General features: G+C 43.2%; 1 protein-coding gene across 2 annotated transcripts in view; it reads left to right on the top strand.

Annotated features, from left to right (window-relative positions):
- The window catches only part of epb41l5 (erythrocyte membrane protein band 4.1 like 5), a 38173-nt gene extending 11930 nt beyond the window's left edge, over nt 1-26243 (top strand). The window contains exons 8-26 of one of the 2 annotated variants that reach the window (XM_080479069.1): nt 1632-1752; nt 6644-6731; nt 6897-6985; nt 7086-7155; nt 8836-9005; nt 9887-9993; nt 10638-10656; nt 11669-11714; nt 11992-12110; nt 18627-18778; nt 18945-19042; nt 19251-19385; nt 20103-20170; nt 20895-20963; nt 22429-22510; nt 22843-22923; nt 23743-23805; nt 23963-24102; nt 24659-26243. In XM_080479069.1, the coding sequence (XP_080335195.1) occupies nt 1632-1752; nt 6644-6731; nt 6897-6985; nt 7086-7155; nt 8836-9005; nt 9887-9993; nt 10638-10656; nt 11669-11714; nt 11992-12110; nt 18627-18778; nt 18945-19042; nt 19251-19385; nt 20103-20170; nt 20895-20963; nt 22429-22510; nt 22843-22923; nt 23743-23805; nt 23963-24102; nt 24659-24728 (1787 nt within the window). In that variant the 3' untranslated portion in view covers nt 24729-26243. Of the gene's footprint in view, nt 1-1631; nt 1753-6643; nt 6732-6896; nt 6986-7085; nt 7156-8835; nt 9006-9886; nt 9994-10637; nt 10657-11668; nt 11715-11991; nt 12111-18626; nt 18779-18944; nt 19043-19250; nt 19386-20102; nt 20171-20840; nt 20964-22428; nt 22511-22842; nt 22924-23742; nt 23806-23962; nt 24103-24658 lie in introns of both variants that reach the window. The other variant, XM_080479068.1, reaches the window with a different exon arrangement.
- Nucleotides 26244-27875: the final 1632 nt, after the last annotated feature.

Here is a 27875-nt window from a genome sequence, read left to right as displayed (position 1 = left end):
CTGTTTTTGACTGAAGCCATATCAAGCTGAGCAGTGGAGCTCATGACAGACAGGAAGCATCCACACAGAAGACGTAGTAAATCCAGTCAAGTTTCCCGTCATGTTATTTATTACTAGATAGACAGAAGTCAGAGGCAGACAAGTGCAGTTTGACGTTGTGGTTATACTTCAGTAAAGTGTCAGTTGATGTTATATTTGAGAAATAAACAGTGAATATTTAAGTGTCAGTAATAACATTTTTAATCAGTCAATGAATTCCATCTAATGGAAGTTAAACATTTATAAACTAATTCTAAAAAATAGTAATTGCATGATGAAGTCTTCATATCAGTCCTCCAATATAAGCAACTCAATTGTCTATTAAAATGGCAGTATCCAAGTGACCCTATTTTATTTACATCAGAATGTAACTAAGATGCTGGACTCCAGTATAAATTCATCCTGACACCCACTTTGTACTTGATGACGTTGAATAAGTTGTGTCGGGTTGAGGCCCCGCTTTCCCGACAGGGCCTGGTCGCATCGGTTGATCCTTGCGTCTCTGTGCTGTGAGAGAATTCCTTGATCTTCTTTCATTCAGTCATGGCTGCCTTTGTAAATCACCGTCTGCTCCGAGTCAACGCCACTAAAAACAGAGCCGCCACTGTCACCGAGGCACAGGAACTCCTCCACGACAATACGGCTGCAAATCAGAGAGAGCTGCGGCTCGGCTGCGGGACTGAATGGAGCAGATTCCAGCAGTTTTCAGTTCACTCTTTTGGTTCAAAGAATACCCATTTTCACTGCTGCGCTTTCTCCCCCGTCTCACCATGTCTTAAAATGTTATTATACATTAACTGCTATTATTTGGCTGTCGTACATTCAGCTCACTAAAGTGAAGCAGAAATAGCAGTATTTTCCCTCCCAGCATCAGTAAGCCGACTGCACACAACAAAACTCCCCATATTTGTGTCATTTATTGGTTAAAAATGCCAAATTTACCTGCAAGGGCAGTTTGAGTACTTTAAGAGGAACAAAGACAGAGTCACCACAGACGTTGGTGGAATGAGCTTGCGTGCACAAACCCTCGGCGCACACATACACATAGTCACTGTGGGGTAAATGCCAGCTCATTAGTGCGCTGTCCTCTTCGGAGGCCCCCTAATCCAGCACCCTCTCTGTTTTTTCTTTCCCCTCAGCTGAGCTTTCTCCGTTTCTCCGAGTTATATTGTAGAACCACTTTTCACCCCATAAAATAAATAAATCTGGTTATTCTTCCTATTCTGTGTCCTGAGACTTCGCTCACAGCTGCAGTTGTGAAACGGCCTCGGGCAAATCCCACTTTGTATTTTTCCAGAAGCAAAATTTAATCTGAGCCCGAAGCCACTCGGTGTCTGTCCCGCTTCTTTGTGCAAACTGTTTCTTGTTTTCACCTCATTACTCATTTTCCTCCTGCCTGAACCACTTTGGGTGTTTATCAAGCTTGCACCTAATACGTTCTGCCAGGTCAGATACTAATCAGCTCCTCACCTGATGATTCAGCAGGTTTTCTTCCCAGACCTAGTCAGTTATGTAGTCAAACCTATATGTTTTCAATGTGTCAAATCACATAGAATTCTACTAACCGAGCCTGTAAACATGTGTGTTTTCAGCTGAGATGGGGGACTGTGATCCATTAGAACATAATCTGGACCTGGTGTCAGAATTTCGCTTCATTCCCAACCAGACAGAAGACGTGGAGCTGGCTATATATAACATGTGGAAGGACTGCAGGTAAGGGCTTTCAGTATTGCACTCAGAGTGCTGCAATAAATGGATATATCAATTGTGCAACTGCTTCACTGTCTTTTCATGTTTGTGATGGAGCGGCTCCATCAGCAACGGGGCAACAAACACACGCACGCGCTCGCCCGCGCTCGCACACACTCGCCCGCACTCGCTCGCACTCTGCCCTGCTGTTACGCAGGCAGCGGAGACCCTCGGTCAATGAACGCGCAGTGACACCCGAACGCATACACACACACACACACACATCCTGCGTAGCAGACGCCACACCACGATACACGCCACACTCATTTCCTCATTCCCCTCCGTATTTCGCATGACATCATTCACTGAATTCATCTTTCGTTCCCCACCTGTTAGTATAGTCAGCCAGGGGTGCACACTTGGACTGGCTATGTTTTACCTGCGCATACATTCAAACATCCTCACACACACACACACACACAACACTTACCGGTGACATGACGCCTGGTGACAGGCAAGACGGGGGTGGAGTTAACCCCCGGGTTTATAACGAAGCCTGAGCGGGACTTTACGGTCATGTGATCGGTTGGTGTTTGGTTTAAGTATTAATTTTTGTTTATAAAGGGAAGTATGTCGTGACTTTATTTGGAGAATGTTTTGTTCATTTAAATGGAAAAATGAAGTGTCCTAAAAATAGGATGTTATTATTATTTGTGTTATTAAATTATGATTGGTGCAGAGGACTCAATCACACCCCTGGGAGGGGCATAACGGTATAAGAGCCGTAGGCAAAGCTGCATACGGGAGTCATTACTGGAAGTTGCACTGTAGAGCAACACGACTCGAATAGACCTGTTTTTTCAAACCCACCCAGCTAAAGGAAGAGCTGGGATCATGGTTATGTTTTTCGGTTCTTATTGTAAATATTTTTTCTCACTGTAAATATCGAGCACCGGCACTGTTTGGGGACAATAAAAGGAAAAAGTCGACTTGCCATTTGGAATTACGGAGGTTGTTCTTTGAACAGGAGCGAACCCCGCCACAGTTGGTGTCAGAAGTGGGATGGCAAGTCGAAAAAAAAGTGGAAAGCTGCCAAGACAGCGCACAGGACTCCGATCGCAGAAGAGCGAGCAGCAAGAAGATGCCGGAGCAGGTGCTGAGTCAGCATGGGAGACCGTCCCACCTTCATCATCGGAGGAAGATGAGGGAGAAAGCGGGGCTGGGTTATCCACCGCATCAGTAAAGCAGCCAGAGCCTGAGCTGATGAGTCTGATGAGAGGCTTCCTGGAAGCACAAACCAGGCGAGAGGAAGGACTGCTGAGAGAGCTGCGTAATATCAGAGCGGGCCTTCCATTAACCAGCCAACCTCCTCCACAGGTCACTGTATCATTAGCTCATGAATCACCTGTGACACCAAGTACGATGACCGCCAGCAGTCCCCGACTTGACCTGCCCCCACCAGAGCCAAGTCGTCAGCGACGGTCTGCAGGATCATCCACGTTTTCTGCACCAGATAGCGGCAGCAGACTGATAGAGCAGAGATCGGATCACAGGTATTATAGTGACCCCAAAATACCACCGTATAACACCGGGGAGGACATTGAGAATTATCTCCTGCGTTTCGAACGCATTGCTAAAACCTGGAACTGGCCAGAGACTGAGTGGGCGTGCCGGCTTGTTCCGCTTCTGTCGGGGAAGGCATTGGAGGCCTACACCGCGATGGACGAAGAGAGGGCCCACTGCTACAGGGACTTGAAGGCAGCACTGCTGGTGAAATTTGACATCTCACCAGAGACCTATCGGCAGCAGTTTCGGGCGACGTTGGTGCCAGGAGGAGAGAACCCCACGGAGACCTACCATCGCCTGAAGGGACTCTACCGACGCTGGATCCGTCCCGAGCAGCACAACAAGGAGGAGGTCGGGGAGATCATCATCCTCGAACAGCTTCTTTGCGTTCTATCACCGGAGGTGAGGACCTGGGTGAAGGAGCACGAACCGGCAGATGGGCTCACAGCTGCCAAACTGGCTCTCCAGTACCTCAACGCCAGGAGAGGTCCAGCTTCACGGGCTAGTGGTACCGCATCCAGACCACCACCGCTACCTCACCATCAGCCAGCAAGGAGGGAGTCGATGAGCCAGGAGCGACGAGGTAATCCGTACTCTGCCCCAAACCAACAAGGATCTGGTAAGGACTTTGTGTGCTACTATTGCCAACAACCGGGCCATAAGGCATCTGTGTGCCCGGTGCGAAAGACAAAAATGACTGGGGCCTGTTATGCACCCAGAAAAGAAAAAACCGAAGCAGACGTACCACGTGAACCTTCTGAAGGAGTGGAAGGACCGCCCTATCCCGACGCCAAAGGTGGTTTTGCTGGCCCAGGAAGTGGACAGCGATGAAGAGCTGGAGACAGGACCACAGACCCTCAGAGATGGGACATCTAGGCCTGTCCTGGCCCACCTTTCCGCAGGAAAAGAAGCTCAGCTCCTTCAGGTCTTCAGAGATGTTCCGGAATTGTTTGCGGCCCAGCCTGGTAAGACCAGTTTGGTTGAGCATGGAATCCGTCTAAAGAACAGCCAGCCCATCCGGCAGAGACCCTACCGGGTTCCACAGCAACTGGTCGAGAGACTGAAACAGGAAGTGGATGAGATGCTTCAACTTGGGGTAATTGAACCATCAAATTCTGAGTGGTGCAGTCCAGTGGTCATAGTATTCAAAAAAGATGGTTCACTGCGGATATGCATGGACTTCAGAAAACTCAATGCGGTCTCTGAGTTCGACGCCTACCCCATGCCAAGGATCGAGGACTTGTTGGAGAAGATCGGGGCAGCCAAGTACATCACTACACTCGACCTGTGTAAGGGATACTGGCAGGTGCCACTGGAAAAGTCCAGCCGTCAATACACAGCGTTCCGGACCCCAGCAGGATTGTTCCAATTCACGATGATGCCTTTTGGTCTGCATGGAGCCCCAGCGACGTTCCAGAGGCTGATGGACAGAGTGCTCCAGGGATGTGGCCACTGTAGTGCCGCCTACTTGGATGATGTGGTGATCTTCAGCAGCACATGGGAGGAGCACTTGAAACACGTGAGCCTGGTACTGGGAAAAATTCAGGAGGCCGGATTAACACTTAATCCCGCAAAGTGTGAGTGGGCACGACAGGAGGCACGGTACTTGGGATATCAGCTGGGACGGGGAGAAGTGAGGCCCCAATTGGATAAGGTAGAGGCTATCCGGGACTGCCCTCGACCCCACACCAAGAAAGAAGTCCGCTCCTTCCTGGGTTTGGCTGGCTGGTATCGAAGATTTGTGCCTCACTTTGCCAGCATCGCTACCCCCCTCACAGCACTGACCTGTAAGGACCAGAGGAACCCGGTTACTTGGACCGACGACTGTGAGAAAGCCTTCAGGGACCTTAAAGCCCTTCTCTGTTCATCCCCTGTCCTCATGAGCCCAGATTTCAACAAAAAGTTTGTGGTGCAGGTGGACGCATCAGAGGTCGGACTGGGAGCTGTGTTGGCCCAAGGAGATCCTGGGGAAGAACGGCCGATCATGTACCTGAGTCGCAAGCTCCAACCCCGTGAGTCCAGATATTCAGCCGTGGAGAAAGAGGGCCTGGCTATTAAGTGGGCTCTGGAAAGCCTGCGATACTACTTGCTCGGTCGGGAATTTGACCTAGAGACAGATCATCGAGCACTCACATGGATCAACACTATGAAAGACCATAACAGTCGCCTCACACGGTGGTATCTGTCCCTGCAGCCGTTCAAATTTGAGATACGGCACCGATCGGGGAAAGCCAACGTAGTGGCAGACTACCTTTCGAGGTTGCCGCACATCGCCAACCTCCGGGAGGAGGGGGATAATGTGATGGAGCGGCTCCATCAGCAACGGGGCAACAAACACACGCACGCGCTCGCCCGCGCTCGCACACACTCGCCCGCACTCGCTCGCACTCTGCCCTGCTGTTACGCAGGCAGCGGAGACCCTCGGTCAATGAACGCGCAGTGACACCCGAACGCATACACACACACACACACACATCCTGCGTAGCAGACGCCACACCACGATACACGCCACACTCATTTCCTCATTCCCCTCCGTATTTCGCATGACATCATTCACTGAATTCATCTTTCGTTCCCCACCTGTTAGTATAGTCAGCCAGGGGTGCACACTTGGACTGGCTATGTTTTACCTGCGCATACATTCAAACATCCTCACACACACACACACACACAACACTTACCGGTGACATGACGCCTGGTGACAGGCAAGACGGGGGTGGAGTTAACCCCCGGGTTTATAACGAAGCCTGAGCGGGACTTTACGGTCATGTGATCGGTTGGTGTTTGGTTTAAGTATTAATTTTTGTTTATAAAGGGAAGTATGTCGTGACTTTATTTGGAGAATGTTTTGTTCATTTAAATGGAAAAATGAAGTGTCCTAAAAATAGGATGTTATTATTATTTGTGTTATTAAATTATGATTGGTGCAGAGGACTCAATCACACCCCTGGGAGGGGCATAACGGTATAAGAGCCGTAGGCAAAGCTGCATACGGGAGTCATTACTGGAAGTTGCACTGTAGAGCAACACGACTCGAATAGACCTGTTTTTTCAAACCCACCCAGCTAAAGGAAGAGCTGGGATCATGGTTATGTTTTTCGGTTCTTATTGTAAATATTTTTTCTCACTGTAAATATCGAGCACCGGCACTGTTTGGGGACAATAAAAGGAAAAAGTCGACTTGCCATTTGGAATTACGGAGGTTGTTCTTTGAACAGGAGCGAACCCCGCCACAATGTTATTATCCACATTTCATCAAGACATTTGTCAATTTTTCTTATCTATGCGGCTTGGATCTCTGTACTGCATCTGTTATTTATCTCCTGTCATCGCCGCTCATCTCTTTCAGGGGTCAAATGCCAGCACAAGCTGAGATTAACTACCTGAACAAAGCAAAGTGGCTGGAGATGTATGGAGTGGACATGCACATGGTCAAGGTAACTTGCGCAGTACGAATCTAGTACTTCATCCACAGATGCACACTTAAACACTTATCTAGATGGGAAATCAAGGAGGGATCTTCCTTCTTAAAGTGCGCGGCAACTTTAATATTTCATTGGCCCATACTCATGTCTCTCTTTTTGTTTGTGTCTGTGTTGCAGGCCAGAGATGGTAATGAGTACAGTCTGGGTTTGACTCCCACTGGAGTCCTGGTGTTTGAAGGACAAACCAAGATCGGGCTCTTCTTCTGGTGGGTCATGTTACCAGCAGGTTCCTAAACATTATATTTTTTCCCGTGCCTTTTAAAGACAAAGTAACTTTGTGTGTTGTTTTTTTTGAAAATATTGCAGGCCCAAAATCACTTGTTTGGATTTCAAGAAAAGCAAGCTGACACTGGTGGTGGTCGAGGATGATGACCAGGTTAGTAGGGGCGACTCACAGGGGACTGTGTCATGTTGCAAATGAGAATAATATATTCCGTTTCTGATGTTAATCATACATAGAGTACAGTGCCTGTGTCCCTGTACCTACCTAATGCAGTCATGAATGCATGATAAAAAAATCATGGAAGTTGCTCAACTTCGCTGAAACTCAGGTGGACCATACAAGTAATTTCTATAGATTCCTCAACAGTATAAAAGCAAGTAGAGCTTTGTGTTGTTTCCTCCTAAAAGGCCTTTTTCTCTTCTTCAAAAAGCTTTGTTTGAAGTACAGTCCGAGTCCCCAAAGAGGGTAAAACTAAAGCCAAGTGAAACGAGATTTGGTACTGTAATACTCTTGAGGATTGTGTGTATGAGAGAGGAGGAGACTCTGCTTATGTCCATCCGGGGGTCTTTGAGTGAGGTTAATAAAGAAGCCTGACCCCCTCTGGTATTTCTGGTATGCACCATTCTCCTACACACACACACACAGTTCTCGGCTCCCAGCTCCCAGCTCCATCCTCCACAGACGTATGCTGCATACTGTATGTTAGTTTTGTCACCAGTGGGATTTGCTATGCACTCTGAGGTTTCTCTCACAAGATAACTGTGTATCACAGCTCAGTTTGAACCTCATGGTAGGAAAGATCACTAAGAGCAGCTGGCTGCAGCACCAGATATTGTTTATTTAAGGCTGTCACCTCTTTCTAACACTTCATCCAACTTAGAAGCACAGGGGTTGGAGCCGATCCCGGTTCGCTATGGGTGACGAGAGAGTAATCCTAAACATGTTGCCAGTCTTTGACACGGCAAATACAGATACGGAGTATCACAGACATACTGATGACTGGCAACTATGCCGCCGTACAGCCCCACCTGTCAGCCATTGGTCTGATTTTCAGTTTCTGTGTAAAGGATGCTCCCCCAAATGTTATTATATGTCTGAGTAAAGAATTGCTGGACATTAGTAATGCTGAAGACAAATAATGTTTTCCTATTTGATTGAGACAGAAATTAAAGCATTTGACGCTGGCTCGTTGCTGTCTGATTTTATTTATCATTAAGTTATAAATATCTCTAATGTGTGTGTTCTACAGAATGCATACTGATTTGATTTGTGTAGCCTACTGCACGTGCTGCTGAGAGGAAATGAAAAACAAAGTATGACCATAATGCTGGAGTGATTCCAGCGGGAGTTTTGTAACTGGCCATGGTGCCAGGCAGACTTTCAGCCCTCGAGGTGAAATCAGATTAATGAGACAGCACCTGCACGGCTAGCTCAGGCATTCATTCCTCGCATATCAGTCTAGAAGTTGTGCTGAAACTACTTCAAGTAGGACTGAATGAGAAAAGTTGGTGTTGAATACAAAGAATTCACGTGGGGCTTTTGAGTGGAAGATAGTTTTTCTCTCATCGAAAGGATTTTGCACATGTGCTGCTTCTATTAACCATTAAAACCCTTAAAATATCCTAACGATTAGAGGAAAATTAACACAGTGTGTGACCTTGTAGACTTTTTGAAAGCCTCACATGTCTTAACCAACTTGACATAACTCACCAGTCCTTAGTTTCAAGTTTCCTGGTTTCAGCCAGAGGAGCTCATGCAAGGCTCCAGTGTTACTGTACTGACACTCTCTCTTCTGTTTTACCCCCAAACTAACCTTCTGCTCACCTTCCCCAGGGTAAAGAGCAGGAACACACTTTTGTCTTCAGGATGGACCATCCGAAGGCCTGCAAGCATCTGTGGAAGTGCGCTGTGGAGCACCACGCTTTCTTCAGGCTGAGGGGCCCGGTACAGAAAAACTCTGCTCGCTCCGGATTCATTCGCATGGGATCACGCTTCAGATACAGGTACAGAGACACGGACAGGTTGTATCTGCTCCAGGCTGTGGGGGGGAAGTTGGGGGGGACTTTGGTTGGATTATGTTTGAATGAAATACTCAGGAGGTTTGAGTGTTCAGGCTTCGAAAGGTAATAACATCTGAAACAGTCCATTATTGTACTGCAAGATTTCTCCATCATATCCTCGAAAAAAATCTCTTAAATTCACCTTCTTATGAAAGTAAAAGAATCAGTTAATCCCTGTTGTGAGATTTTGTTCATGATCATCAACATTTTGTAACAAATGCAAATTTCCACTTCTACAAAAGTCATGACATGCGATCATAAACTGCTTGACTCATTCTGATATTAAAGACTCACTTTCTGTTGAGCCAATATCAACTTCCAGCCTGAGTAGAAATGCAGCTGCAGCTTGTGCTCATTTAGAAGTGGACATGAGGTGACTGCTGATGAGCAAAGTGCCACATGTGTGTGTGTTTCTGTGCAGTGTGTTCGGATGTACCAACAAGATAATCCCAGTTTGACATCCAGTACTGCATCAGTGTCTGCACATACAAGAAAACCCACATGTGTGTACACACAGATACTTGCAGTGGTAGTAGACAGGCTCCCCGTGTAAACATACGGCGGTAGCCAGCGAGTTGTGTTTAAACATTACCCAGTTGGATAAGCATTGGTGGCAGTGTTGACTTTGCTCAGGGGTCGCAGGGGTTTGTTAATAGACTGTTATCGCCTGGATGGGCCCCGAGTTCAGCAGGGGTCATTCCTGTGCCTGTAGTTTTTGAGACAATGAGACTCACCCAAAAATAACCAACAGCTGGTTTTAGATTGAATGATTTTTGTTGGGTGGTTGCAAGTGTGAAAAAAAGGTTTGTGTTTTGTTTGACCAGTGGAAAGACGGAGTATCAGACAACCAAGGCCAATAAAGCAAGGCGGTCGGCCTCGTTTGAGAGGAGACCCAGTCGACGTTACTCCAGGAGAACCATGCAGAGCAGAGGTGAGACACACACACACACACACACACACACACACTCTCTCACACACACACACACTGAGAACACAGCAGCAACATAATACCTTCAGAGAAGATCTTGCCACTTTCTATAAACCAAAAAATGAGCTTACTAATCATCTACGAGTTATTGCCAGTGTTACAATTAATCTACCAAACAAATACTAACCTAAATCTTGTTTTCAGAAAGCTTTTCAAGCTCCCTGCTTTGGGGCTCACACTTGTTTTTCATCCAGAGTAATTATCATTTATTTCTTTGCTACTTGCTCAACCTGACCACATCATTTGGTTTAATGTTGATTAAAAATAAAAGCTTAAATGTGTGTGAACCAGTACAGTCCTGCAATTAAAGTGTATTAAGGGCCAAGGTGAGGAAACTGTAACTACAAGAGCTCAGAAGACACTTTTGGAGGACAAATGCTTTAAATCATCTCTGAGTACCAAAATAACATTTAAATAACTCAATAAGCCAAACAAAACCAGTTTTCTAGTATGGCGAGATAAGAATTCCCCCAAAACCCATGTTAATGACCATTTACACTGAAGATTTGTCTGTTAAAACATGTACTGTACTTTTTTTATTATCTGCACAATATACTTAATGTTCTGTTTTTGTCTGTTCCCTACAGGCCATTACCACCCTCAGGAGTGAGTATAATGTTATCAAATATCATTGTCAATACATTTAGCTACTGTGGGATTCACGGATGAGTAAATGTAATCAGAAATGATAAAGGAGGTGGTTGAAGGTGCCGCTGTTTCTCACACATTTTCTTCAGTATGATCATAAGGCTGAGCGATAATCTGAATACTGAGCCTTTTGTAACACCGCATTGTGTATGGGCTGAGACATGAGCTCACTCGTAGCTTTAAGCTGTCATGAGAAATGCTGAGTCAAAGCTTTTCTATGACAAACGGGACTTTTCATTACACCGGCCCTTCCCTCTGACGCTTGCTGGTGCTGGTTAGATTATTTAAACCTGTGTGACAGATAAACAGAACATATCATTACTATAAATGAGTTGTGGGGTTTAGAAAGATGGCCCATGGTAGACTTCAAATCTAGTGTGTAACGGGGAAACCATAACCATAAATGCATTGGCCAAATCTGCACGGGCTGCATGCTAATTGAATCTGCTGCTGTGAAAACAGACTTGTGCATGTCTCTTAAAGTTCTTGGGTGTGCCAGCTTGCGCGGAACAGAGTTTCAAGACTTGTTGATCGTCGCTCTGCTAGGAATAATATTGATGTCATGCATGAAAGACTGCTGGATGAAAGTTTAGGAAAGATTAGCCTTATCCTTCAGCTCAGTGGCATTTATACTCTCCACAAACTCAACTGGTCCCCACGAGGGATACAAATGATCACAGCACCACACATGAAAGTCTGAAGATGTTTTGTACATTCTTTTGGATTTGTGATCTATCAATATTGTGTCGTGGATGTAGGACTTCTCTGTACCCCAAGAAGAATAGTTGTCACTATATAAAGATCCTAGATCAATAAACAAGCAAAAACCAGCTCTTAAAATCAACAAAGTTTTTTCTTGTAGGAAATCCAAAATTGTTTAATTAATCATGCTTGAGAATAGTTTTGCTGTTACGTGCTACATATATTGTATTATGCTTCAAATCAAATCTAATTTTGTGGCTTTTCTCAGGGCTTTGTCCTCGGGTAATGGAGTCAGCGCCAGCAAAGAGAGCAAGGTGAGAAGCAGAGCTGCTCTGAGCTCATATTCCCTCCTTTTTTTAAATCCATCACTATTGGAATCTACTCCATAGAAATGTAATCAGTTGGAGTAGAATAAGTGGAGAATGTCTGGTAATGTACCAAAGAAATTACAATGATGGATTGAAAGTTACATATAAGATGACAGTTTTATCCTCCATTGTCTTTCTCTTCTTCTTTCTTTCTTGCTTATTTTGGATGTCCAGTCTCTTCCTTTCTCACTTTGAGCCGTGATCACTGTCTCTCTCTCTCCAGGTGGTTAATAGTCGAGGTGCCTGGTCAGCGATGCCTGTGGTGAGCCCGGTAGCTGCTTCTGCCTGTGCACCAATGGAAATCGAGGCTCTGCCCAGGAGTCCTGGAGGAGAAAAAAGAAGGTCGGTACCTCTGCTGATTTTAGTTTTATGCGCCCCAGTGTCCACACATGCACGCACACACACCATTCCCTTCATATCTATTAAAGTCCACTCCAGCTTCCTGTGAGCATAATAAGTGTTTCAGAAAACAGATGAGTCAGCTTTCCAAAGTTAATAGCCGATTCATTATTTTTATGTGCCAGTGGCGGCTTACAACCGCTCAGTGCTCACTAAGATGAGGAAAACAAAACCAGATTAGCGAAGGTTGGGGCCGGCTGACTGATCCCTGTTGGGTGCTGAAACAAGTAGGTGGATGGCTAGGTGTGTTTTTCATGGTCTAATGCCATGTGAGTGGCTTAGCATAGCTTATCCACCGACCACATCTCATTGAGAGGAAGGATAGAAGAGATAGTAATGTTTTTATGTATGTTTTTGCATTTATCAGTCAGTCATATAATAATCCAATAGACCAATAATTACTTAATTGTTTTTAAACTTTGGATCAGTATTCTAACGTTTTTCCTATTTGTATTACGTTAAGGGGAATTTTAAAGGTTTTTTTCCCGCTCTACTTGTTCAGCCTGGTTATTGCTGAGGACTCCCAACAGTGTGAAACCAAACACTCAAGAAATACTGATGCTTTCATTTATGAAAGCGCATGCTTGCTAGTATTTTCTTGTATTCCTTGATAATATATATTGATATTCTAAAGTTTTCCTCTGTGAGACAAGTGAGAATAAAGTGCTCTCCAAGCTTTGCATTGCTTCTTAAAACATATACGTGTCGGATACATAAAGGCCCTGTTTACATGACAACAGTCGGCTGGAATCGACATTGTTATTGCATTTCTTTTTTTATTAATTTATTTGTTTTCAGAAATTTCACGTCCAGGCGGCGACATGTTTAAACGGTCTTCGTACACACAGAGCAGCTGAAAACACTTCAGTTTGGATACTAGTTGGGACTTTGCATTCATAATACAATTGTCCACTCAGAAAACAGTACGATGTAAACGTTCAGCTGTCATTCATCATTTCTGGGGTTCACGGGTTATTCTCACATACGCTTTTCCACAGTGGTGAAAACAGTGAATTATCTGCAAGTGATGCATCATGGGAGTGTTCGGTCAGTTTAAAGGCACAGTGCCGATATTTTGGGCCAAAGAAATCCGATTTATGGTATTTATTTAAACACCATAGGTAGCACCATTTCATTCTCTTTATAGAAAATATAAGTAGTATGTGTTAAATGTTAATTTCAGAAAAGGAATGACTAAAACATGCTCATTAAAACTCTACAATTTGTTCATGGAGCACTGTTAAATTTGAAAAGAGTGAGCCATAGAAAAAGCTTAGGAATTCTCTATTGTTGTCGATTCACTCGAATTATATGTGCAGTAATGCACAGGGTTTGTTTTCTCTTGATAACGTTGTGGCGTTAATGGGGCTGAAGACTGTCATTCCTGAAAATGGACATTTAAAACGGCTCCATTTTTCATAGTCCCTCTGTTTATTGCTCCCCGCATACTGCAGTTTATTGCTCTTGTTCTTTAAATACCGTCTTTGTGTTATCTACGAACCGCGTGTTTGCGCGCATCCTGTTTTTGATGTTGTGGGGGTTGAAAAGATTTGCGGATGCACCGCTATGTGCTGTGTGAAGCTGCTTTCTTCTCTTGTAAACCTCTGATGTTCCCTTATGTGTTCCAGTATTAACATGTACTGAGGACAAATTGGTCCTTTCTGGAGACAGGCTGGGTAGGTACATTCAAACACCGAACCTTGACCAAGCTTTGGCTTTAACCAATCATTGGCTGCACTGTGGGATTCCTGATTTTGGCTTTGGAAATGTGTTTTTTTCCCTCTTTCCTCGCAGTGGACAGAGAACAGTTGAGTGTGTTTTGCTGTTTGTCTGCTTTTGATCAGCATGAAATGCCAACCTAATTGGTGCAGGAAATGGTGCTTTGATTTGGGGCTCTTGTATCTAGTGTCATGAATCAGCGATGTGACATGATCTCGGCTTTTAATCTGCTCTTTGCTGGACTTTGGTGCCTTTTAGTGTGTAGCTATCTTTTTCTTTGAGTCATCTAAAGTCATTCTGTGCATCCTGTCAACCTCTCTTCTGTTTACTTTTCTTCCAAACTACAAACGGCTTCACATGATTTGAGGACCGGAGGAAGTTTTGTTTGCCAGTGTACCAATAACTCTTCCCAAGGAAGAATCCATGAATCAAAAGATCTCACTTACATGCTTTGGTTTCATTTCCTGACCTCTGTGCGGCTCCCGCCGGGAGAAACAAAAGAAGCTGACTCAGATTTACAGCTCAGGCTGATCCAATTTCTTGTAAAGTAAATTTCCGCTCAGTTTTAATAGGATTTCATGTAATTTCTATAGTAAAGTGGCTTTTTTTTTAAAAAGAATTTCATCTTCTAAATATTAATTTAGTTTTTTGTTGTTTTTTTACTTCCCATGACTGACTGTGTTTGCTCCAATGGTCATACTAACATTGCACTCCTCACCTCTGTAGTCTGTTTAAAAAAAAAAAAAAAAAGTTTTATGTTGATACACTTGTGTTTTCAATCTGTCTGACAACATAATAATAATACATTTTCTTTGTGACGCTTATAGTATAAAAGTAGAACGTAGTAGGGATTTTACTAAAACACGGACTCTATGAAATGTAAGCAACAAAAATAATGTTGCAAAAATTAAGATTAAACTATAAGATATTATTAATATGCTTTGATACAAATAAATATGTTGAGTTCATGCCCGAATTACTCTGAAAACTATGTATTAATATGTGAACGATGCTATAAATCCTTCAGAAACCTCTTTAGTCATCTTAATCTTTCAGCTTTACCAACACTGACACAAGTGGTGCAGCGTCCTGAATATTTTATCAGCTTGAGATGTAACACTTAAGATCTCAGAGTTTTTGTTTTTATGCCATCGACCTATTAAATGTGACGATGAGGAGGACGCTGTTTTTACCTTCCTCCTCATGACGTCTTCGCTTCAAATGCAATGTGAATGTTACATGAAGCTCTGCAATCCTCAGCTGGTTTCGCCTCCATCAGAAGTTGATGCTATAAAACTTTCATTTTCAAAATATATCTCAAATAAGGTCATTTAAATGTGTTGAATTCATTTAATTTATTTCAATATGGTGACCGATCATTGATGTGATACTCGTTGACCATCAAAAAATATGGTGAAATCAACAACCGCTCCACTCCTGAGACACTACTGGTAGGAAATAGTGTCGCACATGTGACAGAAGTAAATCTCAGTGCACACACCTCATTACTAAATTGTGTCTGTTTTTTCCAAATCTCAATATATCTTTTATTTTGGCTGCACCGATGAGACCTCTGCATTAAGATCACCAGCTTCTTCAAGTCATTAAGTTAAAAATTTCTCATAACGATCTAAATTTTATCCTCATCCTGCTTCATTTCACCACCCAGCCCTATATAAGATTTGACACTTAAGACAAGCATATACATAAATATTAGTTACACTGTACCACGCAGCTGCTTTCTCCCTCCATGTATTGGCTGACATGTTGTGCTTCGCCTCCCCGCTGACCTCTGCCCGTTCCTGTAAGCCCCTTCTATTCTCTCAAACATCATCATATGGGAGACTGGATAAGTCAAATGTCAGCGCCCTTGGAATTAATTTAGAAAAGGTAATCTCATTTGCCAACGAGGGACTATATGGAGCGTGCAGAGGTCAATGGGAGTTCATCTGCCGTCCACCTCGGCATCAGACGCCACGTTAGTCGCTGTATCGCGGAGGCAGCGGGGAAACGGAGCGCACACTTCGGCCTCCCGTTCACCTCAGTGGCGCTGTCGGGAAGAAAGGGCTTCGGCTCTGCGCTTATAAACGTTATAAGCACTGATTTGACATAAGTCCTCAAACGTTGGGCCATGGGAGGTGCAAAGCTGGGTCACCGATGCTCCAGAGACATTCAGTCCACCTCACTCAAGGCTGCTTCACTCAAGAGTTCATGTGACAACATGTGTCACGGCACGCTCCAGTGCGCACAAAGTGTAGCAGAAGAAACGTACCCTGTGATAAACTTGAGCCGTGCAGCTCAATCGTGCACATCCTGTTTATTTATTCATGTTGATTTATAGCCTTTATGTCCAATTGCAAAGTAAAGTGAAGCGCTAAACATTAACTCATCTGTTGCTCGTGCATGCAGTGAAATGGATTCTCTCTTCCTCCTCTTCTGCATGTGTATCTGCTTTGCTTCTCCCCTTCTCTGCTCACAATCACTGCATTCATACCAGTCCCCTCACCTCACTCATTCTCATTCCTTTTTTTTTTTTTTGTACATCCCCCTCCTGTTTGTCCCCGTCCCCTTGTCCTTCTGTTTCCCTCAGGTTTCCTCCTCCTCTTCCTCCTCCTCCTCCTCCTCCCACCGTCCTCCCTGCTCATGTGTCCTCAAAGCTCCCCCACACCGAGTTGGAGTGATGCGACCCCGCAGACCACCGTCTCTAGTCAGCACACTGATAAGTGGAAACCCCTCTGCAGTGAAGTGACCTGTCCTTGAGAAACTTGATGATTGTGGTGGTGGCTGCACTACACGCTCACTGCTGTGTGGCGTGAGTGAAGAGAAAGAAACATTCCTCAACAGAAAATATTGTTTATTCCGTCAGGAGCCGCCGAGCGCTCAGTCACGCCAGCCTTATCATGTCTCGTCTGTTTGACCCTCAGCTTAACGGCACTCTTGAAAAAGTTATTGCTCTCTCCCTGTCTGTCCATTTTTTATTTTATATATTATTTTTGTGCTGTGACCTTCAGTCTGAACCTCACAGTGAAACTGGCCGGTCGGGGTAAGATGGTATCAGTGCGAGGCTCAGGAATTAAATTCCACTCTCGACTCTGCAAGGAAACAATAGGTCACACAGTTCCTGGGAAGTTTAAGCAAAGTCTTTTTTTCTAACAAGACTTCTTGTTTTTATCATTTCTAACTCTGTTGCTTTATATTTGATAAGTGTAAATTACATCAAATGATTTTTTGTTTTTTAATGACTTGTATTTTATATATTCATAGATTTTAAGAATATGCTTGGATAAGAGGGGTCATATTTTTAATATTTATCAAAAATGGCCTGAGACGAAACAAAAACCTAGAGAAGGTGCATTCCAAAAATTCCTCATCTGTTAGATTTCCTTTTTTTTCCTCTCTCTCTTTCCTGAAAGCATTTCAGAAATGCAGCAGGATGCATTTTTGCATCGTCGCTGCTAAATCTCATTCAGGTCTTAATTATGACGCTGGTATCTCTTGTTCAGCAGCCTCAGAGATCAAACAAGAACGCCTTAATGTTAAATGTTAAACGCGAAATCAAAGTTTTATGAAAAAATTCTTGTGTACACTGTAAAACACTGTACTTGTAACACAGCGTCGGTATTCACTGTAAACACTGTAAACATAGATACTATGAAGCTACTCGGTGATCAAGGTAAATCATAAATGTAGACCAGACTGTGTTGAATGCACTAAATGTTCACTACAGCTGCACCGCTATATTTATTGCACAGCTCAACCAATGAAGTTTATTATCGTGACTTAGTTGAATGTTTACAACATCACTGTGACCAAAGGAGGTGCCTCTTTCCCAAACTGTCTGTGGTAAATCATTTCAGAGAATAAAAGACGGTACTTTACGTACTCAGCTTTCTGTGTTTGGTGCTCTTATTACACTTCAGGTTGGTCAAGGATGTGAACTGCAGTTGTCTCTTCTTCCACTTTCAATTATTCCCCTTCTGCCTTTACAGAATAAGTTATCTCTGCATTTCCTTTCCATTTTCCTCTTGGATCACTGAACATGTGGAAGTGTTGAGATGGATTTTTGAGTTTGTGGACAAAGTATTGTCCATCTTGTCTTTTGTGTGTGTGTGTGTGTGTCTTTAACCCCTCTTCTCTCCTGGCGGCACACAGCAGTGTGTACTTGTTATGTTTTGCTGTGTCTTCAGGCGACAGGAATACGAGGTAATTCCCGAGCTGCTGGCGGAGCTTCCACCACAATCCGTGTATCAAACGTTTTGCTTCGAGCGCCTCTAATTCTGAGAATATTACACCACAGCATTTCCCACAAAACTTATTACTTGTTTTGGATGCTTATTTTTTTCATGGACTGACTCTTTTTGAAGAAGACATTTGGTTTGGGGCTTGCACAGTAGACTCATGTCTATTTTATTATTTATAATGTGCTTTCAATTCTAAATGCATTTTCAGTGGAAAACACCTTTTCCTTGGTAAACGATCCATATGTATATCTTTGATACACCCCCATGAGTAAGTTTTACCATCTTTCTGGAGTCCCGTCTATATCTTATGGATGATGCAGGTAAGCTCGTCTGGTTCAGACAAACATGATTAATCTTTTCTCAGTTTTAGGATTGATAAAACTTGCAGCATCCCCTCCATTTTCTCCTGTTAATTTGGAATGAAATCACTCTGAAGACCAGCACCATTATCTGTCAGTTCTTACATCTACCCCTCCTTCTTTCCCAATGTTGCATCCAGTCTGCCTGCGGTCGCTGACCTGATGGAGACTTGCATCGACGATGTCCTCAGGACTCCTGTCGTCCCATCGGCTCCGGCTCCAGAGGAGGCGGGACCGAGCGGGGCCTACGCCGCGGCCGGCGGGGCTGTGGACGATCCACTCTGTCTTTCTGGTGACACAAAAGTTTTACTGGAAACTCTCTTAAAGCCTTGCGTACTAGACAGTGATCTGCTTTGTGGGCCTTTGCACGTTCTTCCTATCCTACGCGAGTTTGCTGGCGTCGGCTCCAGTCGCCTTTACTTGGATGATGTGTGAGGAGATTGTTTCTGTCTCCTCAGAAGCAGCCGCTCGTCTGAAACAGCTGGAGTTGGAGAGCAGTCCACTTCCCCCGACGCCACGGAATAATGTCAACCTTAATGTGGCCATGAATAATCTGGTGAGTGAGTCCAGACGATGTTTCTGCTCAAACTGACTCCTCGACTGTGCGAGGATACAGATTAGTGTTTCTGAAGCAAGTGAGCATAGACAGACTAGCAAACATTGTGTTTTATAATATCAATTTTCACTTGAACATGTGTTGATGTTATTGTTTTACAGGGAGAATGTTTCCCCCCCCTCTGACATTTTACGATCTGCTCCAACAGGAGGATGTGGTGAAGCTTACAGAGAAGTGTGTCCTGAACAGCGCCGGCAGCAGTCCGGTTGTTACTCCGCTGCGCACTCCGGAGGATCTGAAGAGTAATATCCTGAAAGCTCAAGCTGAGGCTGCTGCCCTCAAGGTGCTGAACAGACTGTTTAAATAACACAGTTGCAGTACTCCAGTCTCTAAGCAATAACACTATAATATATACACTATATTAAATAATTTTGGACCTTTTGAATGTAATAAATCTAATAATGTAATAACTTGCCAATTATGTAATGCAATACGAACGTGTTTTTTACAACCATAATTGGGAGTGTTGCTGAGCATCATTAATAGATCAAAATGATGATGATCTCATCCACTATACATATTTTTCTTTATAAGCTTATTACATTATTGACTAAATATTACAGCAATAATGGATAATTACACTGTTGGAAATCATTACATTATGAGCAAAAGGTCAAAAGTATGACATTATTGTTAGGTGTTAGTTATTGGCCATTATCACATTATTGGTTAGTGCATCTCCTATTGCAGTGCTTTAAATGATTTTAGCCTCTTTAATGGTTGGAAAGATTATTTCTTATCTCCTTTGCAAATTACTATATGGTTGCGCCTTACTTTGTTCAGTTAGTTGATACTTACGTATAAGAAGTGTGCAGTAATCCAAAATTATCTGCTCAGTGGTTTTTGATCATGTTGTTTTCAAAATCGTTGTTCCAATTATATAATCATCTGCACAAATTGAGAGATCATCAGGCTCTTGTCACAGGGATTTTTAATCAGAAATGTGACAACATGTTACTAGTAAAAGCTCTCACACGCAGTACTTCATGTATCTCTGCAGACGCCTTTGGAGGACCATTGTGTATTACCTGGAGACAAAAACTGCAACCTGCAGGAGGCTTCTGCCAGGTATGGACATGCGTCTTCTTCAGCTTTATTTCTCCATAAACTTATTGTTTCTTCACATGGCAACTCTCTGCATGTGTTTCTCGGTTTTTGAGAGAAAAGCCGTCATTGCCTGTGCTCCATTGTCTTGAAATCCTCCCTGCTCAGTCATGCCAAATGTCGGTGCATTGTCTCCAATCGCCGCGCTCCCCGCTGCTGGAGCTGATTAACCTCCTGCATATTCATGGAGATTATTAGCATAGCTTGCAACATGACATCACCCGCGGCTCGTCTTTATAAGCAGGACTCGATGGAGAGAAAAGTCCCTGACAGTGTCGATAATCTACAGCAGAGTGAAAAACAAGCATCAGACTCGGTCATTTCTGTTACTCGCGGCATTAGTTTACATACTTGAAGGGACAAAAGGATTTAATAAGACAATTATGTTTAAAAATGCTCTTACTGACAGTAAAGCCTGATTTAACGTCAATATATCCTGAAGTAGTCAGTGTCGCTGATATATGTATGTTCCATTGGGAGAGTTACTGAGTGTAGTAGGATCAGCCTAATCCCATCCGGTGAGTCACGCTTTCTACTTGCTGTAAATCAGGGGAAATATTTCCAGCAGGAATGTGTGTAATGTTAGACACACTCCCACTCAGACTAACAGAAACATGTTCTGTCTCTTTGCCAGGCTAAAGGCACGGACTGGGCGGATGGGCAGTAACTCGTCTCTTTCTGTTAGCAGCCGGCCGGACGTCCAGGACTCTTGGGACCTGCTGAAGCCCGCCTCCCTGGTCTCGTCTGCAGGGACCAGGTGTGTGTGTGTGTGCGTGCGCACAGAACAGATTAGCAGAATATGGTGTCACATTCTTCCAAGAGTCGAGATTGTTCTTTCACATGATTTCCTTTTTAAAAAATCTAATTTTGATATGAAAAAGAAGGTATTTCAATATATCTGGTCTATACTATTGGGGGCAGTGGTGGGTCAAGTAAGCTTGAAACCAAATGTTTGCTGGTTAGAATCCTGCTGCAGATACTTCACCACAGCAAGTCCTTGAGAAACGGTTTAGTCTCAAAACCCCCAAAGAACTTGTGAGAACACACGTAATCCAATGATCTGTGGCAGGGTTGCCAGGTTTGTGGATTTCCAGCGGAATCAATCTTCTTTTACTTAAATGTTGCTTTGGGCTGTTATCAATTAAGTTTTGGTCTGTAGGTGAACCTATTTTCTAAGCAAATTACTTGAATAATATCCGTGAATAAAAATCTGAACCTGTTTTGTTTACGTGAACGTCGCTGACACTGATCAAAAAGAATCTTCTTTTTAGAAAACATCTGGTGTCTATAAATATGACAAAAAGGAGAGAATCGTTATTTCAGACAAAAGTCCAATCAAGGACGTAACTACATGTCGCCAAGGAACTACAACTGTTTTAATGAATAATTATGCTGCTATTGTTTAAATATTGTCAAACAATTTGCAGAGAGAGACAAACGGTTTGACTTCACAAGTTGTGCTCATGATTATGATTGAGCTTTTTGTTTCTTTAGTTTTGGAATCGGATCTAGTTTTGAGTGGCTGTTTGGCTGAATCTGCCTCACAGACCTGGCAACGCCAGAGTGGAAGCTGAGACACACTCATTATTAATATTTTTCTTTTTAGAAGTCCTCCTGATTGTGGCAGAGGAAAATGTAGATAAAACATTAATCCAGACATGTTAACATCTCCCAAACAGCAGAATATGTTCTTTGTAGTCTTTGCTGCCATCTATTGGTGTGTTTGAGTGTGTGTGGGGTTTTTGCTGGCCTGCCCGTGTGGAGGTCACATGACCTGAGTTCTGCCTGGATACAGCGCTGCTCAAGATGTGTTTACAGTAGAATGACACAGAAAACTCAGACGCACACAGAAGCTTGAGCCGACAATTCCCAAAGGCTCATTGATGCAGTAAATGCTCCCTGCAGCCTGCATGTTTTCCCACTTCACACTGAAGTACCGCACACACGCGTCCAAATAACGAGATGCTATTCAGATCGTCTACTCGTGTATCTTTTAAAAAAGTAGACTTGTTTTTTCTGTATTTCAGTGTTTAGAATGTCGCTCATTTTCAGCTGGCATCAGCTCCAACAATCCTCGGTGAGATAAAGGAAGAAAAATACCCGATAGCAACACGTAGAATGAATCGGTCTTTAAAAACTAAAAGGTGACTATTTCAGTTTTACAGGAGGAGGAGCTTGGTTTTCGAATCGATTTTCAGATTTCTGTTCTTCCTGTTCTGCAGCGCTGAGAGGTTAGCTGAGGACTTAAACCCGGCTCTTCCCATGATGCCCTTGGAGTGTGCCAGCGAGGTCTTGGCGCCGAAGGTAACGGATCAGCTGACTTCTTGATTGCTCAGGTTAAGGTTATAGCTGGGAAGTAGAAAGAAGATTTAGACCTGGAAGGCAAAATGGCAATCAAGATAATGGATTAAAGTTAAAAATGGCAAAACTACATCATATAGATTCCTTAAGATGGAGCTCAAACACAAAACGGCTTTAAAAAAACAAAGATAACTGAATTAAGCTCACTTCTTCTTCTTCTGAAAGCGTCTTCTGCTTTTGCGTATCACGGGAGTGTTTACAGCAGCTGTCACACAAGAGGAAGGTGTGTTTGTGTTTTTGTGGGTTCGCCTCTTGAAGCTTGCGTCACGTTTCAGGTGAAAGTGGAAGAAGGAGAGCCGTCAAACAGAACCTCGCTGTCCGACAACCTGATCGACTTCACTGATCCAACTCCTGTGGTGAGTGAGACGGTCTTCGTTCAGACTAACTCGTTTCTCCATTCAGCCTCCGAGGACCGTTCGGTTGGAAAGAATCGCAGCAGCTGATGGTAGCGGTCACATACTAAAGCTTCAGATGTTGACTACTTTTAGTCTCTTTTAAAAAAAAATTAATAAATAAAATATTAATACAATTCAAGTATTGCCTAGTTGTTGACATATTTTTTGTATTTAGGAAGGATTTCGTTTTTAACTCCTCTGACTTTTTATAAAAATTCAGTTGGTGTTTAAAAAAGAATCAAAGGAGTCTGAGATGGAAAAGCAGTTCAACGTGCCGTACGCTTTACTGTCCTCTACTTGAGTCCGTAATTATTAATCTGCTGACTTTTTTAAACTTTTCTTTAAACTCAAGTGTCGGTACTTAACTACTTGTGGTAGTGTGTTCTAATCCAGTCTGTGTAAAGATAATGTTTAAAATAATTTATTTTATATTCAACTTTCTATCTATTGTTCTGTGTGGAACAAAGTGAATTTCCCTCTGGGTTTAATAAAGTATTCTATTTTATTCTGATAAATGGAAACAATGGGCGAAGCTGCTTAAATCGGATATAAAATATAATGAAATGTTCATCCTAAATTGTAGTTGAAACTTCATGAATGTAACACGATTAAAAACCCAGTTATAATCTTGTTTGGCTTTAAATGTGTGTTTTATCTGTGTGTTTCCATAAAAACTCTGCCAGCATATTTTCTAGAATGATCGTATTCTTGTCAATCGGCTATTAAAATCCTTCAAGGGACCTGATAGGACGTCACCGCGGTCCTCTGCTTGTGTTTCAGCTCCCACAAGTGCAGCAGCCCAAACCTCTGATCACCCCTCGCTGGATCATTCCTACAACTGCTGTGAGTTCGTCGGCGCTCCGCCTGCTGGTCGCCGCCGACGTCAAGTCAAACCGACGTTTTCATTCGTCCCCAAACTGTTGACACTTAAATGTTAAACCTTTGTTTGGTCCATGTTTACGCCGCGTGACCGTCTCCTCCTCACGTCCTTCTGTTGCAGCCTCCCGGTGTCTTTACTAACGGCCTGCTGGACCCCGACCCCCCTGCTAAGGCCACCCCCGTCCTCCCCGCAGGCGGGGCAGCAGCTCTCACCCCGGCCCTCCCCCACCCCGCTCACACCCGGAACGCCGTCTCCGCCAGGTAAAGCTCCTCACAGGTGCGCTCTAGTAAAGGTGTGTGCAGCGTGTCGCCTCACGCACATAATTTCCTTTCAGTTCTAGAAAAACAGCTTGACTCTCTACTTTAAAAGTGGTCGGTATGGAACCTTCACTTTGAGCCATGCAGGACAAACTGGTGACTCCTTGTCCGTTCCTCTACCGGTCATACGAATGAAGGAATGTGAAGGTGACCGGTTCTGGTCTCCTGCCTGTTAAATTAAATACATTTGGTCGAACCTTGGGCTTATCAATAATTTCTTAGGACGCGTTTTAATACAAAGGGTGCGGTTAAAGAAAGCTCACCCCATCCTGTGAGATTTAAATTTGAAAACTCTGGGTTTTTGATTTTCAAAGTTAAAATTATAAAAGATAAAAAACAAAAAAAAAATCATTCACTTTTCAGTTTACATGTAATGAATCTTAAAGAATATGAGTTTCACTTTTTGAAATAAATTATAGGGAATGTTAACTTTCAGTTCCTGTAGTTGATCTGGTGTGTTAATGACGTCCGTCCCCCTCCCACCTCCTCTGTCCCACAGCACTGTGTCTCAGCCGCCAGCCTCGGAGGACGGAGCCAAACCCAGAGGTCTCTTGACCACTGAGCTCTGATGAAGAGGCGAGCCGCCATCAGAACATTGATCCTCCACCCACCAACACCCCCCCTCTCCCCGGCTGAGCGCAGTGGGGGGAAGCTCCACCCTCATTACTCCTGAAAACACACTAAGAACACACACCAACAATTTTTAATGCTCACTCGACTGGAAGTTTAGTGTTTTTCTAAACATTCACCACCAGCGTTAATATCCTTAAAGTACCTAACCTGAGCTTCGTCGTTTAGTGATCTATCGCTTCTGTCGGTGGCGGCGGCGGCGGCCCAACTGTAGGAGGAATACTGGAAGTCTTATCTGAGGAAATCACTGACACTTTAAAACGTGGACTTATGAACTAAAGTGGGCTCACAGTACGTGTTGTCGTCTCTCTGTCGTGCCGCCACGTTTCTGTCACTGTGTCATTCTGTCTTATCACTGGATCTCTGCCTCACTGCAGCAGGACACTGGATGAAGGACCAAACGGTCTGTTGAAGACTTTAACTTAGACGACGGTCTGTCACTGGATTATATTTACAATTCTGGACCTTGAAGGAATAACTTGCTATGGACGGTGATTTATTATTTTTTAAATTGTTTTTATTATTCTGTTCTTACCTCCTTTTTTTTGTTTTTATTGTTTAAATTCGCCCGTTGCTGGACTCCATGAGGACTTCATTGAACGTCACTAATCGGTTGATTCCTTTCTGTTTCGTCTTTTGGTAACTTCAAATGCATCTTATAGTACAAAACTTTTCCACTTTGGTTGATTTGCTCTCACACGGTCTCCTGTAACAATTCATGTGAATTTGGGCGCTTCGATGCCAAAAGTGACGCCGGCTCCGTTTCTTGTTTGACACACTGTGATCAGAACACTCCTGAAAAACAATGTAGCTCCTGCCCTGCCTTATGTAAATGAATGTACTCGTCTAAACACACTATGAACAGCTCGGTTTTACAAATCAATATCTAGTAGTGCTGGAGGAGGGAAACAAAACAGTTTGAACACTGAGGGAGACGCCTGCTTCTACACTTTCAGTGTTTAAGTGTTTTACATTGACTCTTGAATTCTAGAATAGTAGATGGCAAACATAATCCCATTTCCAGGTGTACAGGTGAGTTTGTTTTTCTGTGTAGCTGAATGATGATTTCATGAAGAAGCTGGATGTTTCTACGGTGAAAAGTATTTATGCTTCTACTCTGTAACTGTTAGTGTGACATGCTGTCCGAAAGTGTTGTAGTATTCATGTAATTTCAGTATACTGGCATCAGCTGTCTGTAGATATGAAGTAGACTTATATATATTTTTTGGGGGGGGGGGAGAAAAAGTCTGTCGGCCGAGTAGTTTCAACATCCTCTGGAGAGTTTCAGCCCGGAGGTGATTTTCTAATTACAAAAGAAGTAGCCGATGTGCTTCTGATCAGACCGACTGGAACAACAACAGGGATCGTCAAATCTCAAATGCAATTTTTAAATAAACTTTTCATTTTTTGGCTGGAACACCTGATCATGACTCAGTAAAGCTTTGCTACAGTAGAAGTCGATTGTTTTTCATTCATTCTGCAAAGCGTTCCAGAACGCTGCTCTACCTGGAGACCCGCTGGCTGATTGTGTTGCACCTGACTACAATTAGACAGGTTGCATCCAGAGCCACCTGAGGACACACACACACACACACTCTGCACTGTCTTTATGGGGACTTCTCTTGACGTAATGCTTCATGTTCTCGATGACGCCTTCATTTTAGACCCCACAAGTAGAGAAATTCAGGGTCACACATATTCAAAAGTATTTACATTCCTGTCAAAAGAGAACAAATCCATACAACTAAACCTCATGAAACAGTCTTGGAGTCCTGCTACATTCGGGTAAAAACTCTTGAACTAATGAGCAGGACACAGTAAATCACAGCAAAAATCAAAAGTGGGAGGGAATCGGATAAGCATGCCAAGTTCACACAAAAAGACCCATCATAGACGAGAACCTGGCCCTTCTGAGATTCCTTCTTTCTAACTAAACTCGGGTAGTAATTATGTCACTATGTTTTTACACCATGTTAGACGTCAGATGAGTGTCCCAGTTTCACCACGAGCAAAGTAACAAGAGCTCAAGTGAAATAGATTTCAACCTGCAGACGCTGATTTAGTTTAGTTAACTTTCTCCACCTCACCAGCAGATGGCAGCAGAGGACTACTATTTAACCTCCTAGAATCCAGAAGAGCAGATTCATGTTTCCGCCGAGAAACGTGCAAATGAAGTATAAGTGGAAAATCCCGTGTGGATAAAAAAAAAGAAGAAGCACTGGTGAGGCTACATATTGAAGAAAGTAAAGCAGTTCTGAAATGTATTAGAGTACAAAAAGAAAGTAAACGTGAATCACTAAATTTATTGATAAATCATGCCATTTTTCAGGAATTTGACCACTACAGTATTTAACTTTGTTAGAAAATCTTCACACAGCGGTGCAATCATTATTAATAAAGCATAGTTTGACTTGAATCTTATTTTCTGGTCAGAAAGTAATTTTAAAATTCACATTCATTTAAGCATTTCCATTCGTCCTTGATTGATGTAACAACACCATACTTCAATTTGTTAACTCTTACAATTTGTTAACTTATTTAAAATAAATAAATACTCAGCTTTAATACTTCAATATCTCTGGTTATTGACATGAAACACTGGCCATTTTTAATTTAAGAATAAAATGGAAAATGTAATGGAACATATCTGTTTTGTTTTATTTTTCCAAGTGCTCATCCCTGCTTCCTGAAACTAAATCCTGAACTTCTGGCTGAATATTTAAACGAGGTTGGCTGCTGAGGACAGTCCAGATGATTTCTGATCCAGTACATCAGTAGTATCACAGTCCTGCACATCTCACCCTCTAGAGTGTAGTGCAGCTCCAGAATCAGTCAGGCAACCCAATAATGAACTCCTGCAGTGGAAATTTAATCAATTTATAGAATTATCGCTTTATTATCCGATATGCAATATATAATCTACGCGAACAGAATGATCACAGACTTAAGTAGGATTCTGGGGGAATATTTCCCCCTGGATACATTATAAATCTGGCTCTAATATCTCCAGGTTTGAGATTAGTGTCTTATTTGCTGTTAATCAGATTCAGTGCTCTGGAGGTGAGTTTGTGGCGGAGTGCTGATCG

This window comes from Lipophrys pholis (genome assembly GCF_963383615.2).
Source record: "Lipophrys pholis genome assembly, chromosome: 13".
NCBI classification, from domain to species: domain Eukaryota; kingdom Metazoa; phylum Chordata; class Actinopteri; order Blenniiformes; family Blenniidae; genus Lipophrys; species Lipophrys pholis.
The sequence above is the reverse complement of the archived record's forward strand: the minus strand, read 5'-3'. Positions and strand labels throughout refer to the sequence as shown.